At 51.1% G+C, this 16229-nt stretch overlaps 4 protein-coding genes across 4 annotated transcripts; 2 read left to right on the forward strand and 2 right to left on the reverse strand.

The window, feature by feature from the left end:
- Window positions 1-168: 168 nt before the first annotated feature.
- Window positions 169-2758, reverse strand: PV06_03048 (uncharacterized protein). Its single transcript, XM_016403800.1, has 2 exons — window positions 888-2758; window positions 169-819 (listed from the first exon to the last, which is right to left on the reverse strand). The coding sequence occupies exons 1-2, from the start codon at window positions 2550-2552 to the stop codon at window positions 577-579; spliced, it is 1908 nt and encodes a 635-aa protein (XP_016264805.1). The 5' UTR covers window positions 2553-2758; the 3' UTR covers window positions 169-576.
- A 2244-nt stretch (window positions 2759-5002) lies between these two features.
- On the forward strand, window positions 5003-5748 carry PV06_03049 (uncharacterized protein; the record flags this gene model as incomplete). Its single annotated transcript, XM_016403801.1, has 1 exon — window positions 5003-5748. The coding sequence occupies one exon, from the start codon at window positions 5003-5005 to the stop codon at window positions 5417-5419; it is 417 nt and encodes a 138-aa protein (XP_016264806.1). The 3' UTR covers window positions 5420-5748.
- A 268-nt stretch (window positions 5749-6016) lies between these two features.
- Window positions 6017-7570, reverse strand: PV06_03050 (uncharacterized protein; the record flags this gene model as incomplete). The annotated part of the gene is made up of 2 exons (XM_016403802.1): window positions 6017-7298; window positions 7462-7570. 2 exons carry the CDS (start codon window positions 7568-7570, stop codon window positions 6124-6126), a joined length of 1284 nt encoding a protein of 427 aa, XP_016264807.1. The 3' UTR covers window positions 6017-6123.
- A 4374-nt stretch (window positions 7571-11944) lies between these two features.
- PV06_03051 (calcium-translocating P-type ATPase, PMCA-type) lies at window positions 11945-16223 on the forward strand (the record flags this gene model as incomplete). The annotated part of the gene is made up of 2 exons (XM_016403803.1): window positions 11945-12754; window positions 12811-16223. The coding sequence occupies 2 exons, from the start codon at window positions 11945-11947 to the stop codon at window positions 15700-15702; spliced, it is 3702 nt and encodes a 1233-aa protein (XP_016264808.1). The 3' UTR covers window positions 15703-16223.
- Window positions 16224-16229: the final 6 nt, after the last annotated feature.

Raw genomic sequence — 16229 nt, forward strand, 5'->3', positions numbered from 1 at the left:
GTACGAGTACGACCCAAGTTCCACGTAGCTTAAGGCATCCAGAGGTACGGAGCAGTCAGGTTATCAATCAAGACCATTTCGAAATTTACTTACTCCGTACCTCAGACGAGACATTGGCATGAGAATAAGATCAGAATAGATGATCACAGATCCAAGAAAAAAACAAAACAAACACAGAACTAGTCTCGGTTCAACAGTCAAGTACCTAGGTAATCATCAATCCATTATACAACTCCGTACATGCTACCACGCAACCACCCTCATCAAACCTCCATGGCGAATTCATATTAAGGTATACTCCTCTTTGTTTTGGGTAAATTCTGTAAATGCCCATACACCATCACCATCAACCTTCATCAACTACCGTCTAAGGGAAGGGTCATACTCTGTACGAATACAAAAACACCGATAGACTGTGTGTGTTTCATTGTACAAACTCGAACCTCGTTCATTGAAAGTGTAGACTGTAGAAGATAAAATTTTCCCAAAACTCCAGCGTGATCCCTAGTCAGAACCCCAAACCGAGGATCGTAAAATGCAACAATGAAGAAATCAATCTTGAAAGTTTGGTTGAACTTATGACGACTTGGGGTGTAATCTTCCCTTCATCTTGAGTTTGTGTGAGTTGCCAATGCCGTTCCCATTGACATACTCTTCGGGAACCTTGGGCCACTTGTCAACACCATCGAGGAGGGCAACGGCCATACCGCCGGCCATGTGTGTTTGGACGTGGCAGTGAAACAGGAATGCGCCGGGGTTGACGACTTCGTAACGTAGAGCCATCCAGGTGTTGTTGGATTCGGATGGGGTGGTGGTGTACTATAAAAAAAAGAACTGTCAGCTTCCTCCACGAACAATAACGCAAGGGGGGAAAAGTTAAAACTCACCCCATCACGTAGAGGTGGGTTGACAAAGTTAAAGGTGTTTGCTGGCAGGACGGTAGCAGCCTCATCAACGGTGGTCCAGTTGAAAGGTCCAACGCCCTTGCCGAGAACGTAAGCCTTGTTGCTGTGTTTGTGCATCGGGTGAGGCTGGGCGAGAGGTCCTTGAGTCTTGATGATCAGATCAACCCATTGACCCATCTTGGTGGTGAGGACCAAGTCATCGGTAGGCAGCTTGGCTGGGTCTTGGTCGATGAGAGGAGTGGCATCTTCCATGCTGGCGTTGAATCCATCGACACCGCTGAGAGTCCACTGGTAGGCGCCGAATGGCTGGCCGAGCTTCTTGATGTTGAACTGGTAGGTGATGTCGGCCTTCTTGGCTGGTGGGTTTGGCGGGTACGGTGCGGCCTTGACGTCGTTGAATGGACGGAGCAGAGTGAGGTTGGCGCCGGCAAAGTTCATGGTGGACAGGGCGTTGGGGTCCTCGGTCGCGGGACCGTACGAGCCCTTGTAGTTGAGCACACCAAATCCACTGATGATCTGGTTGAGACCGTTGTTGGCGACACGGATCGCGTACTGCGCAGGAGCCTGGTTGAGCTGGACGAGCACCGAGTAACGGTCGCCGTTGTTGATCATGACCTGGTCGACGAGTTGGGGGACCACATAGCCTCCGTCAACAGCATACACCCACATCTTGTGGCCGTCAATGGTGAATTTGAGAAGCTCGAAGCCACCTGGGTTGATGAAGGTGAAGGCAGCCCATCCCTTGGCCGGGTCGACGTCGAAAGTGGCCATCTCGCCCGTTGATGGAGTGCACTCAAAGTACGCATCGGGTGGCAGGGTATCGATCTTGAAGCTGAAGTTTCCTTGGGTGGGAATCAAGTTGGGAGGCAAGCAGCCCTTGTTGGTCATTTCCGATGGGCTGACAGTGGCGAGCATGGGAAGAACCTTGGGGGAGGTGTAGGCAGTTATTTCGCCTCTGCTCAAGCAGTATTGCGAACCTTTGCCGTTGATGATGATGGCGTCAGCGCAAGAAATGTCGACATTGGCGGCCTCTTCTTGCTTGTGGAACTCGGCTGAAGTGTACTTGACATAGTCAGACACAAAGATGACTTCTTGAGACTTTTCAGCGGCGACCATGGCGGCGACGGCAGCTGTATCGTTGCTGATCAAGGAAAAGGGCTTTGGCGCGTTCTCGGCGGCTTTGATGATGATTGCTCCATAGAGTCCGTCCATCATCTGCGAGCGGTAATGGGCGTGATAGAAGTATACCCCTGAAGCGTCTGCCGTCCACTTGTAAAGGTACGAAGAACCAGGAGAAATAGGCTTTTGGCTGAGACCTGGGACACCATCCGACCATGGAGTTCCCTGCTGCACGATACCATGGAAGTGAACTGCCGTTGCATCTGGCATGTTGTTGTGAACCAGGAATTCCACCTCATCGCCAACGGTGGCCTCCAATGCTGGGCCGGGAAAGGTGCCATTGACGAGGATCATCTTCTTGGGTTTGCCCCCGATGGGCGAATAGTCCTCCCATGTTAGGTCTACCTCGAATTTCACCTTCTTGGCTCGTTTCTCTAGTGAGGATACCGAAGAGGACGAGGGGGCAGCATATGCAAAGATAGCGAATGACAGAAGCGAGAGTAGGACAATCAGCCTTGAAAAGGCCATTGTGAAAATAGTTGATTGTTTAAACGAAGGAAAAGAAAAAGCAAAACGAACAACGAGTGTGTTGTGATGCGTGCAAGGGAAGTAAAAAGAAGAATGCTATAGTACGAGTAACACAAGAGGAAAGATGTTGTGCATGTGCGAGGTTGGGGGAGGTATATTATCCTCAACGGCCAGGATCGACCATCAGCCCAAGCCGGCCATGCTGCAGCTCTCCAGATGAGACTTCGGCTCGTGACAGGACATCGGGGAATTACAGCGCCACGATTGAACTGGAAGCAGTGGCCTGGCTTGGTACTGAAAATTGCAGATTGAGAGTTCTTGTCCCTGTATTAGCGTCTTAGCTTGCGGATTGCTTCTGGGGCTGATGTTGCTGGGCATGGGTAACGCATGACACACAGACTTCTTGCAGTGAGAGATGCATGCCTTCGGCAACCTCGTGGCTCACCCATCCAATGGAGAGGCCGGTCTTGTGGAGGAACCTCTACCTCTTTCGGTCTGCCCGGCTGCAGGAACAGGAGCTCGAGGCTGGGTAGATCAACCCGCCGAGATAAATGGTACGAGATAGGCGGGAGGCTGGCAGCAAATCTCTCCATGATAAGGCTCAATATATTTTGAGATAATTGATAATGTACTTGTCACTTTGATGATGCAACGCCCACTATACCTGTCGAACTCGATATATCGATAATAATCTTACCTGAGCCCGAGCTCAGCAATAGCGAGGCTTTCTTTGTGACAGAAACTGTGTGTGGTGGCACGGGCGATGCCAAGTACAAGGCCCATGGTTGTCTGAGAAGCGACAGGGCCGGGTGGAGGTTGGGACTCTGATATCCGGATTTTCTCTCCAAGGCTAGCCAATCTGAGTACAGTCTTTCCGTCTCCCTCGGTGTCTAGCAGTCATGGCTTGCCAAGAGCAAATTCAAACAAAACGAAAAGTTGTTCTGTCGCTGAGAGTAGAGACAGCTTGGCCGATCCGCGAATAGTGACCGGTCTCTTGGTAGAGCCTTGGTAGGGTGGGATGACAGAGCCCATTGGTGTCAGGTGAGAGAAGGCGGCCTCCATAGGGAACGCCTACCAAGGCTTTCTCTGAATACCAAGCCCCAATCTTATTTAGGGGGTGTTTCTTGAAGCTGTTACAGTGTAGACTGAGCGCTTTGGATCATAAAGCAGGGCCATGTCGCTGGATAGCAATTTCAACTTCTTCGAGGTCCCTCTGGTCCTTGAAGTCTAGAAGCCATCTGGTCAGTGCTGTAGGGGTTGAGGCCGACTCGTCAACATTCGGGGAACAGGAACAGGAACACAAGATCGACTTTTTCGCGTGTCAGCACTTAGCAAAGGCGGCGGAGTCTTCGTCTGCGGGAAAGATTTTTCTCTCGTACTGTCCAGTCGGTGGTGGTTCCTCGTCGCTCAACGCCATTTCAATTCACTGTTATCACCTACAGTACTGTAGGTAGTCACGAGGTTGCAAAGGGAAGGTAAGGAAACATCAGTGGAACCATCGAGGATGTTTGCCGAGACGCCAAAGAGATGACTGCCGAGTCCCATGAGTCTGGGCATTGTTAGTGTGTTCGGGGCGCTGAGACCCTCCGGAGACCCTCCCCTATATTTGGGTCTTTGGGGCCTACTAGGCGCCATCGCCTTACCTAAGAAGCCCCCCATATGTGAATCTTACCGAATGCACCGCAAGCCCAAAACACCTTCCATAGCAGCCAAAAAACCACTCGCCAAGTGCTTTCCGTCGTTCTAGACAACGCCCGTTTATAGATTCGATTTTTCTTATCTTCTTCTTGGCCTCAGTAAGCCACAAACAACAAAAGTTGGGACTTTTCGGCCTTCCACGCCGTAAGCCTTCTCAGATTTCAACCATGACCATGTCGCCCAGGATCAAGGCTCCCGCAAGGCTTTTCTAGAAGATTGCGCAATATCGACCCATCGAGATCATAGCTAGCTACCATGCTTGATATGCTTGATACTATCTGATTATTGGACTTTACTTCACACCTGAGCCACCACCAGGTCAGAAGGGCATTATGTAAGTGACACGGCATATCTTCTATCAAAGGTATTCCATGCACAGTTGGGTAGGTGAGGCGTTCCCGCCGCATCGCACAGAATGAATGGAAAGTGGTTTAGGCTGAATCCCTTGGACCAACGAACATCCTCGTCTTCCCCATGTGACGCCCGAACAGTGACTGCAAGGGTGTTTGCCTGTTGGGCGCATCCCGCCTTCATCAGACCACAAAGAAACGATGAAGAGGATTTATTCTATATTTGTTTGACAAAGGGATCACATGCCTACATCGCTAAGCAAGTGATTCATAACGCAAGCATAACCACATTATCGATTGACAGTCTAGGTGTTTTATGTAAATCCATCAGATTTGGATTCTTGTCCTGCTTACTCCGTACTCCCGCATCCATCATCACAAAAGAGCGGGGTTTGGACAGTAATGTCATCATCATCGCCACCACCCTACACGGACTCGCGCGGTCGCGAAGACCAGCGGCTACCGCCCTACCGAGCGTCGCATGGCTTCGCCAACAGCCAAGAAGAACTAGCCGCGCTCAGAGACTTTGCTCAGTCCAAGCTATACGTTGATCCGGGCACGAATGGCATGCTCTCGGAGATTCGAGGCTTCGGCTTGAGGAGTCTCTCTGTCGGCGCGCAGCCCGCGTCGCAAGAGAGTGCTGTTGCTGGACTGACCCCGGAGACAGATGAAGAGAGGAAGCAACGCAAGGCCTCCGAGAAAGCGGCGAAAAAGACTGAGCACGAACGCAGAGGCAGTCTCACCGAAAGACTGGCCAGAGTCATCAGTGGTGTCAACAACGGCGGCGGCAGCAAAGACGGCGTTGGCTCGTCAAAGTGAAATTGTGCTTCAACGAACACATGAGCAAGCAATAATAACAAAACACCAACGACGGCTAGGCGGTCGCTTAACAAGCCTATGCGGCAGATGCATGACAGACAACTACCCGTTGTTCCAGCAAACCAAATCCAACACCAGCAGATTCTTCTTCTTGGATGGGCACAATATGACAGGTTATGACATTGATGGAATATCATTACGCATTCTCGGCGATGTAAGAATATGGACTCCCCCCAAGACGTCACTTGAGATGTATAGGGTTGGCAAAGTGGACTCGCTTTTTTATGATGTTGACGCTGGTGACGCCTTTTCTTATTTTTGTTTTTGTACGGTGATACAACAAGCCAGGGCCAGGACTTTGGGACACAATCAGTCTCGGGCAGCTGTACTTTTACGTCCAGACCCTTGGCCTGCCGTACCTACAGTTTTTTGAAGTCAAGACTCAGTACCTTGGTACAAGATATTTTTGCCAGCCACGCAATTTTGATAGTGACTATCACTCCCGTACTCCATCCTCTTTTTTTCAATTGACACGTTTTATTGACATTGGCACGGAGTACGGACTCCATAAGGATGAAATGAAAACAACAAAATTATTGGCAATGAATCTCATCAATCTTCACCTCGTAGTCGTATGCCATGTTCGGGGGGATGCGTCCTTTTCATCTCTCAATACGTGCCATGCAGCATGCGCTAACAACAATTCACTTCAACTCGACTTCGTCACCCTCTCCCACAATCTCGACCGTGCGTCCACCTTCGTCTAAGCTTCTCCGTCCGGCCTCGAGGATTGCCGTGGTGAGGATGGTGTTTCTCAACGTCGGCAACCCCCTCCTATCCAACTCGTCGAGGCCGACCCGGCCTTGATTCACGGCCGTGACGGCGTCGATGAACTTTTCGAAACTCACATAACCATATCCTCCCTGCCCGGCAAAATTCCCTTCCTCGTCCGGCGCGTACCGCATGTAAAACGGGTTGAACCATTTCAGGGAGCTACCGGAGTGGTCATTTTCGTCCACGACGTCGTACCCTCGTTTGGCCTGGTCGACTTTCACTTCGCCCTTGGACGCGATGTAGTGGAAGTGTTGCTGAGAGTGCACTCCCGCGTTCATCGGCGCCGTCCAGCTTGCCGTGTAGATGCCGGTGGCTCGCTTCCCGATGTCTCCGTCGCCGTGGCTCTCGGCCCCCTTGTTGACCCAGTCGACCAGCAAGGTGATTGTGTCCTCGGTGCCCTGGACGCACCCGACGGATTCTGAAATTCCGACGCTCGCGCTCGCTCGCACACTTGCCGGTCTCCAACCGGCGTCTCTCACCATCCACTCGCAAATGTCGACGTGGTGGGAGTTGAGGTAGTAAGAAATGTCCGACTCCCGGCCGGCCCAGGCCTTGAACGTCTCGAGCTGCGACTTGGGCTGGGACATGTAGCTGTAAAAGTAGTTGAAGTCGCCGAGGTCGCGGGCGCGGAACCGGGCGTCGGCGTACGCCGGGTCGAATCGTTTGTGGTGCTCGACGTACACGAACACGCCGTGTCTCCGGGACAGCGCCACGAGGTCGAGGTGGTGAGAGAGGAGTTTCGTGGCGGGCTTGGTGAGCATGACGTGGATCCCCCGTTCGATGGCGTACTTTGCGATCTCGTGGTGAGTCGAGTCCGGCGTGAAGATGGTCACGGCGGACCCCTTGGGGAGGGCGTCGATTGCGGTCTTGTACGCCTCCGGGTCCGATGTGTCGTCGGACGGGAACGACGAGAACGACACGTCCAGTCCGTTGTAGGCTCCCGAGATGTTCTTCTGGAGGTGTTGTCTGATGGCCGGGAATTTGCGACCCGACACGCCGGCCATCGATAACCCCGAAACCTTTCCTCGTCGACGAAGGTCGAACACTATATCGGGATGACGGAGGATTTTGTGTCAGTCTCTTTTTTGGACCGTCTTGAATTGGTTGGCATTTTTGGCCAGTTCAAAGGGTTTATACGACATTGGTATTGCTCATCTGACGTTGTAACCGTCTAGGAAGAGCAATTCCACGGTAATGGTGAGACTCACGTGTCAAGCCCACCACTCCCACTTTCTTATCTGATGTTGAGGCAGCCCCGGAGACGAAACCGGTAGTGTACTCCCCGGTACCTACCATCAATACCGCTGGAGGTGCCATCGTTGCAGCGTAAGACGATCTTGTCTTTTGGTGTTATTCTGCTTTCAAGTGTCTGGCGTACAACGCCCTTTTTCGACTCTTGCGTTGCTGTGGTTGATGCTTTGTATATATCGGTTATTGAATTTTCATCATGTTGTTCAAGTACGGAGTACGGCAAATGAATTATCCATCTGCGGCTATTTAAATGGCGGGGGAATGTTTCCGAAGTGTTTTAACCGCGATCCAACATCAGCATTTCCCTTGACCACCTATCTGAGAAATATTACTATAGGTACCAAGTGGTGAAAGCATGACAAGAAACAGATTCTGTTGCACGGTTCTCATAGAAGTCAACCTACGAGGACGATCAGCCGTTCTCCCATCATGGAGCCTTATGCTCAGAAATTGATGTACTTTAAGTATACTTCATGACTCAGCCCAGACTCATTCCCAGTGTTTCAATAAATAGCCCACATATCCATATCACTATGGCTGGGTAGAGAGAAAGAACATAATTCAAAGGTACCTTCGTAGCCTGACTAGACCTCAAGTAGTAGACTGTCCATAACAATTCCAACCAGTCGCTGGAGAGCGATACTGAGGCGACCAGTCAAATAGGAGGAGCATTTCCTGCATTAGGAATGGTCGTGCTGCTGAGATAATTGCGCTTCCGACCCCTGTCGGATCGAGCAGGTTGTTGCGATATTAGATCCTCGCGGAGTCACGGCAGCCCCGTGTCATCTTGTGAGATGCCATAGGGCAATAAGGCGTCATTTGCTAGAGGTGCTGACATCTCGTCGTACCTGTCACAGCCGAACATAGTCAAGGAGAGCATCTTACCTAACGGGCTAGGATAGCGGACCCTTCAAAGGAGAAGCCATTCAAACGTCGCCGTGGATTGGGTCTTGTGTACTTAAGGCTGAGCGAATTTACGAGATAGCTGACCTAACGGACTTTGATGGTGGTCGAAACTGTAAAGTATTTGAACACCGCATTCCCGAGAGGGCGCTTTCTCCGGTTCTGATGCTGTGACAAGGTTGCAGAAGCTCAGTCGGAACCGAATCTGTGTCCTTGAAATGCCGATCGGTAGACCTCGAATACCAGGAACTGAAGAAGAGAGGGCCGGAGCTCGTCGCGCCAAAGTTCGTGCTAATGTTCAAGCATTTAGAAGAAGACAAAGGGAAAAGAAACTTGCAAAAGACGCGGTCGTTCGCCAAACGAATGAGTTCGACTCAGACGTTGTCCTCGAGGCTGAAACAAACAGACAGCCAGAACCAGAGTCGCCAGTCACACTTCCCTTTGAGTCTGACCCAAGGGATGACGCTTTCGTGGTGTCCAAGGATGGAGAGCCTTGGTTATGGGCTATCCCATCCGAACTTGGTGCAAAATTGAATGGAACAACATACCAAGACGCATTGATCAAGGCCCTGCAAGACAGATATCTCCCTTCTCAGACGAATCTGCCGCGGATACAATACGAACCCAAGAAGAGATTCTCGATATGCTGTTCGACTTGGATAACTTCGACCACCTTGGATATGGGCAAGCCCGAGTGCAAAGTGTTGATGCAAGCCCTCCTAGCGGCTTCATTAGCAATCATTGGAAGAGAACGAAAAGATGAAGAGATGACTCTGCATGCAGCCTATGTGCAGACTGAGGCCCTGCAAAAACTGCGCTTCGCTTTGACCAAGTATTCCGAGGGAGACAGAAGCATATGCCCAACCATGCTTTCACTGACATCTCTGACCTGCGCAATGTCGGAACTCATCGCCAATCAGTCGTGGGACAACTTCAACCGCCATCTACTAGGTGTCGGTGCGCTGCTATTTCATGGTGGTCCCGAGGGCTTAAGTAGTGAATCCGCGCAGGAGCACTTTTATGGATATCGCGTTACGCAAGCACCTTTCTTATTCATGAACCGACAGCGAGCTTTCCTGTCCAATCCAGAATGGCTCGAGTTTCCTTGGAAGAAGGACCTCGAGCTTGCACAACGCCCTTTGCATACCATGCTTGACATTGCCTTTACGATCCTACCTGAGATTGTAAAGCAGGATATGCCAAAGAGATGGTCGCTGTCATGTCTTCAAGGACGCCTCGAACGAGCAAAAAGGGTGGCGCACGAATTGACTGAATGGGAAGACGACTTACGCTCACAACACAGAGGCGTCCTGTACAAACAAAGACCTGCAACATGGGGTGGTCTCGATGATTATTGCTTTGAATTTCCTTTGCTTTCTACCGGGGTAGCTTTCAGCATGTACACGGCCGTCCGAGTCCATGTGGCAGCTCTCATGGCCGCAGTTGTCAATGACATCCTCATTCGCGACCCAAACGCTGACGTGGAGCGTAAGCCGGCTGTGCTCGAAGCATTACGTTGGTCAAGACTGGCTTGTCAGTGCCTTGAGTTCTTCCACAAAGGCCAAGTCGAATTCGCCGGGCGTATCGTAACACTCTGGCCACTGGAAACTGCTTGGGAATTTTTCATGAGAAGTCAAGCCGATGGGGTCCTGAATGTCTCGAGGGAAGTGGCTTGGTGTCGAGGAATAGCGGAGAAGCTTTCAAACATGGGTATACCGCCGTTTCAGTGGAGGTGATTGTGGCGATGCTCGCAAGAAGTCGAAGATGCCGGCACTTTAGGCTATACGTGCCGAAGACTGGAGAATCACAAGAGTGAGTTCTGTTTCAACGATGATTTCGAGATGGGATGCGATAATCCTAAGCAATACGGATTGTCAACAATTTGGGACCGTGGAGATACCATATTACCAGTACTCGTAGTTAGTCTCAGCAAACCTCTACAAGACTTGATTCGACATGAGGAATCTCGCATAGTTTTTGGGACTAGATAGAAGTGGGTTTGCTCCATGCCAACTCAAGGACGGATTTGAGCATACTCTGCGGACGTACTCGTACTCGTACCCGTTCCCACTGTGAGTGGTCTAAATGATATTTCGCCAGGGAAGAGTGCCAAGCAGCGATCGCAGTAGCAGGTCGTGCACAGCCTCGAGGGAAACAGTACGAGTAGATGTCGAGAAGCGTACATTCTAGACTCGTCGATCAGCTTGCGATCCTTTTAAGGACTGAGGGTGAAAAAGCTTGAACGCCTGAACTCTCTAAAGTGAGAGCTGCGCCACAAGTTGTGGCGAATAATCACGTGAAATATGCCAATATGTGGCTTGTTCCTGACGCTTCCGACGCCTGATTTCCAGCATCAAATCAAACTGCCCAAATCTCCTCAATTAGTCGTTACTCCTACTCTGTGATACGCGTTTCCAACGCGCTTTCAGCTCGCAACATCTTTTCCTCTGACGATGGTGGCACAGGAAAACCCTTTGTGTTAGTGATGCTTATTGACCTACGGAGCAGCTTTGAAGTGCATCGTCTTCCCCGCCATTGTTGCTGTCAACGTGAATGACGCAGTCCAAGGCGAAGACAAGAAAGCCAAGGAACGACAGATTATCCGCCAAGCAGCCAATTCAGTATGAGAATGTCGTGATGCATCCTCGGTCAAGCTTGGGATACTGTGAATGAAGAGGAGAAGAAGAAAAAGAAATATACTTCTTCATGACTGGGCTGTACCAAAGACACTGTCGACCTCAACATGGAGCCTGAACCACGTGAGTACCGAGTAAGGATACCCGTGCTCGTACTCGTACGGAGATCTATGACGTGACTAAGCAAGGCGGGAAAAGGCATCGCCTCTTTTGTGCCCCGACAGACAATTCAGGGGCAGCTGTCCATTCACTACATGATTGTCTATCAATCCGATATCTACCAGCTTTGTGGATGGGTGAAAGCATGAAACAGCCGAATCACTCCACATGCCTGACCTCTGGATCGAGCAATCTGAGCGCCTGCTCAAACATGTAAAACTGAGGTGGGTGGGTTTGTGTAACTTGCCCAGGCTGCACCTACTTTGCACAGCCTCCTTTCACGTTCTGGGCACCAGCTCAACAACAACACGGGGCAATTCAGTTGCCAGCCATCAACTGCACCGCCCTTGTTGAGAACCCAAGATCATATCAAGGTTTGTACCCTCGCAAGGCGAACTCTCTATAATGTTTATACGCTCGATTGCCTTGCATCTCTTCTTCATCAAATCAATATGTCTCTGCGACTGTGATACACGCCTTGAATAAGGCTGAAAAAGAGGCCATGTCTGTTGCTTGATTCTACTAATTTCCGCAAATTATTTCAAGGCAGTCTCGTTCCTTCACCGGTAGTGCGAAATGGGTGGCCCAAATCCTCACGGCCCCCGGATTACCGTGGATACATCGGTATGAACACCCAGGTTATATTCGGATTCTTGTCTCTCGATGGCTAACTTGATGGTCATAGAACCTGTACGAACAAGGCTCAATATCAGCGCCGTTGAGTCACACGAGGAGTCCTAGTATGACGACGCCGCCTCAGACAGCTGTTGATGAGAACTCCTATTTATCTCCTACAACGCCAGATCGGAAGCACACTTTCGATGGATCAACACTCAACTCTCAGTCAAGCGATGCTGCATTCCGCTTCCGATCAAACTCGGGAATCTCTGCGGCATCCTCTGCCACAGTATATTCCAGAACCAGCCTCCAGTATGAAGCTGTGGATGATGCCCTCCGGCCTGATAAGGGCAATGAGAAGGACTTCGTCGTCCAGAACAACCCTTTCGCCTTCACCCCCGGCCAGTTGAATAAGCTCCTCAATCCCAAATCTCTTTCCGCTTTCAAGGCCCTCGGCGGTCTGCGAGGTCTGGAGAAAGGGCTGAGAACTAGCATCACAGCGGGCATATCAGTAGATGAGACCCGCCTGGACGGCCAAATCTCTTTCGACGAAGCAACAACAGCCGGTAAAGAGAAAGTATCATACGGTGATATACCACCGCCATCTGCACCGTTGAGGACTGAGACGCAAGGAGTCGGCACTTCCCAATTTGATGACCGGTTAAGAGTATTTGGAGACAATCGACTCCCAGAACGCAAACCAGATGGTATCCTAGTCCTAATTTGGAGGGCTTACAACGACAAGATCCTCATCCTTCTTACGATAGCTGCAGTCGTCTCGCTCGCGCTTGGTATTTATGAGACGGTCGCCGGAGATTCCGGTGTTGATTGGGTAGAGGGTGTTGCTATCTGTGTCGCCATCGTGATTGTTGTCACTGTGGGTGCAGCGAACGACTGGCAGAAGGAACGCCAGTTTGTGAAACTCAATAAAAGGGTAAGTTGAAAGTTTGTTCCCTTGTATTTGGCAACATATGCTAACATCCTCTACAGAAAGATGATCGAGAGGTCAAGATCATCAGATCGGGTAAATCGATCCAGATATCCGTCTATGATATCACGGTCGGTGACGTGCTGCATCTCGAGCCCGGAGATGCTGTGCCAGCGGATGGTATCTTCATTTCCGGTCATGGCGTCAAGTGCGACGAATCTTCTGCAACTGGTGAATCAGACCAGATGAAAAAGACCCCTGGCGATGAGGTCTGGCAAAGGATCCAAGAAGGTACAGCCACTGCGAAATTGGACCCTTTCATCATCAGCGGCTCCAAAGTGTTGGAGGGTGTGGGTACATACCTTGTCACGAGCGTCGGCACGAACAGCTCTTACGGTAAAATCCTGATGAGTCTACAAACCAAAAACGATCCCACGCCATTGCAAGTCAAACTGGGAAAGCTTGCAAATTGGATCGGTGGCCTGGGCTCATCGGCTGCTGGTCTCTTGTTTCTGGTCCTCCTTATCAAGTTCCTCACACACTTATCTTCCGACAGCCGCCCGGGCGCGGAGAAAGCCCAAGATTTTCTGGACATCCTCATTGTCGCAATCACCGTCATTGTTGTCGCTGTCCCTGAAGGTTTGCCTCTAGCTGTAACCTTGGCGCTCGCGTTCGCAACAACAAGAATGTTGAAAGAGAACAATCTTGTCCGAGTGCTCAGGGCATGCGAGACCATGGGAAATGCCACGACTATCTGCTCAGACAAAACAGGCACTCTCACCCAGAACAAAATGACCGTGGTTGCTGGCACAGTTGGAGCGGATACAAAATTCACTTCGTCGCCTACCGAGAAGTCCAAATCTGGAACAATGTCTTTTGCAGAAACGTTCAGCAAGCTGAGCGCCCAAATGAAGGAGTTGATCCGAATCTCGATTGCACTCAACAGTACAGCTTTCGAAGGCGAGGAGAAAGGAGTTCCGACTTTTATCGGCTCGAAAACCGAGGTGGCCATGCTCACCTTGGCCAAAGAGCAGCTCGGTCTTGAGAACCTGGCTACTGAGCGCTCAAATTTCAAGATCAAGCAGCTTATTCCGTTTGATTCCGCGAGGAAGTGTATGGGTATCGTCATCAAGTACCGTGGCAGCTATCGGCTTCTCGTGAAAGGTGCCGCAGAGATCATGCTGTCCAAAGCTACGCAAACCATCTCGAGTCTTTACGAATCTGAAGGGTCTTGCCAAGTAGTCGAGCTGACTACAGCAGAGAAGGAGGGCATTTCTGCTACAATTGACGAATACGCCCAACACTCTCTTCGCACGATTGGCATGTTGTATAAGGACTTTCCGCAATGGCCTCCCGCGGATGCGAAAACACTCGAAGAAGACCCAAAGATGGCAGATTTTGACGATGTCTTCCACGATATGACGTGGATTGGCGTGGTCGGTATCCACGACCCTTTGAGAGAAGGCGTTGTCGAAGCTGTTGCTCAGTGTCAGCACTCCGGTGTCGTGGTCCGTATGGTTACTGGAGACAACGTAACAACAGCTCGTGCAATCGCACTAGATTGCGGCATCCTTCATTCAGATGATCCCAACGCTGTTATGGAAGGTCCCAAATTTCGCCAGCTTTCCGACAAGGAAATGGACGCAGCCCTCCCAAAACTACGCGTCCTAGCTCGATCATCTCCAGAGGACAAGCGTATTCTGGTCAGTCGTCTCAAGCATCTCGGCGAAACGGTCGCCGTGACAGGCGACGGCACAAATGATGGGCCCGCGCTGAAGATGGCCGACGTCGGCTTCAGCATGGGTATCGCCGGCACTGAAGTTGCAAAAGAAGCTTCGTCCATCATCCTTCTGGACGACAATTTTTCGTCGACCATCACCGCGCTCATGTGGGGACGGGCTGTCAACGACGCGGTCAAGAAATTCCTCCAGTTTCAGATCACCGTCAACATTACCGCCGTGGTCTTGACTTTTGTGTCTGCCGTGTCCAACGACTCGAACCACTCGGTGCTCACCGCGGTCCAACTTCTCTGGGTGAATCTCATCATGGACACACTGGCTGCATTGGCCCTTGCGACGGATGCACCGACCAAGAAGATCCTCGACCGGCCTCCACAGCCCAAATCCGAGCCCTTGATCACCATCAACATGTGGAAGATGATCATCGGACAGGCGATATACCAACTCGTGGTCACCTTCATCTTGTACTTTGCCGGCATGTCGATCTTCAACTACGAGATGCACGAACGGGTCGAGCTCAACACCATCGTCTTCAACTCGTTCGTCTGGATGCAAATCTTCAACGAGATCAACAACCGTCGCCTCGACAACAAGTTCAACATCTTCGAGGGGATCCACCGCAACTTTTGGTTCATCGGCATCAACTGCATCATGGTCGGAGGTCAGATCATGATCATCTTCGTCGGCGGCCGTGCTTTCAGCATCACCCGTCTGAACGGTGTTCAATGGGCCATCTCCTTGCTCACCGCACTGCCGTGCTTGCTCTGGGGCGTCCTGGTCCGATGCTTCCCCGACGAGTGGTTCGCCGTCGTCTTCAACGGCGCCGTGCGCGCCATGACCTTCGTCCTCGTTCCTTTCTGGAAAGGTCTGCGCTTCATCTTTCACCCGATTGCGGAAATCTTTCGAGGAGTTTCACGCTTCTCGAGGCGAACCGCCAGGAGAGTGACAGGGAAGAAACCTTCGTCCGACGAAGAAGAAGAAGATCAATCGGCAATGACTGGTGACGCCCCGTTCGAGGGAGGATCCTCCGCTCGGGCCCAGGACGGTACGAGAAGAGTCGTGGACGAAGAGGCGGGTGTTTTTCCCGTACCGACAATCACCACCACCACCCCTGAACCTGTCAGTGCCGACCCAGAGACCGACCCGACGATCAGAGAAAACCCAGAGACGACGACGACAATAATGATACACCCCCTCTCCCTACATTCTCAGTGACCGGACCGAGCCGAGATTGAGGTTTGGGTGGGAGAAAAGACCGAGGGCCTTTTTCCACTTTTGCGTGGTGTGGTACGTCCGACGTCAGCGCGACCCGTGCCACGACACGACGACGCTCTGTTGTTTTTTCACGCGGTTCATGATGTGGATGTTTTGACTTTCTTGTCGATGTTTTTGAACTCGATTATTCCCTCTCCCGTGTGGGAGGTGACCGGCGCAGTTCTTTTTTTTGGGATGAATCATGGAAGAGGATGTCGAACGGCGGCGGTCTAAAAATGGCGACAACAACCTGTGGACGGAGCACGGAGTACGGAATACGAAGGGGGCGTTTCTTTGCCGTCGAATGGGATAGATATCCTTGAGGCTGTCGGCGTCTGTGTGGTACATTCTGTATCCCCATGTCATGTATGTACCGAGTAAGTGGTGGGAAATATCAAGAGGGTGCGTGTGGTGTGGACAAAAGTGTGCGATGTATTTCCAAGTCAAACAATGTCAAATGATAACAGAAGCACAACTCCCCCCAAAAA

This window comes from Exophiala oligosperma, assembly GCF_000835515.1.
Source record: "Exophiala oligosperma strain CBS 72588 unplaced genomic scaffold supercont1.3, whole genome shotgun sequence".
Taxonomy (NCBI): domain Eukaryota; kingdom Fungi; phylum Ascomycota; class Eurotiomycetes; order Chaetothyriales; family Herpotrichiellaceae; genus Exophiala; species Exophiala oligosperma.

What these genes read in the sequence shown, in the direction of transcription:
- PV06_03048 (XM_016403800.1), bottom strand. Translation starts at nt 2,552, where the DNA reads ATGGCCTTTTCAAGGCTGATTGTCCTACTCTCGCTTCTGTCATTCGCT. An exon ending in ACCCACCTCTACGTGATGGG is followed by an intron (nt 820 to 887) that starts GTGAGTTTTAAC and finishes TTTTTTTTATAG; the next exon opens with TACACCACCACCCCATCCGA.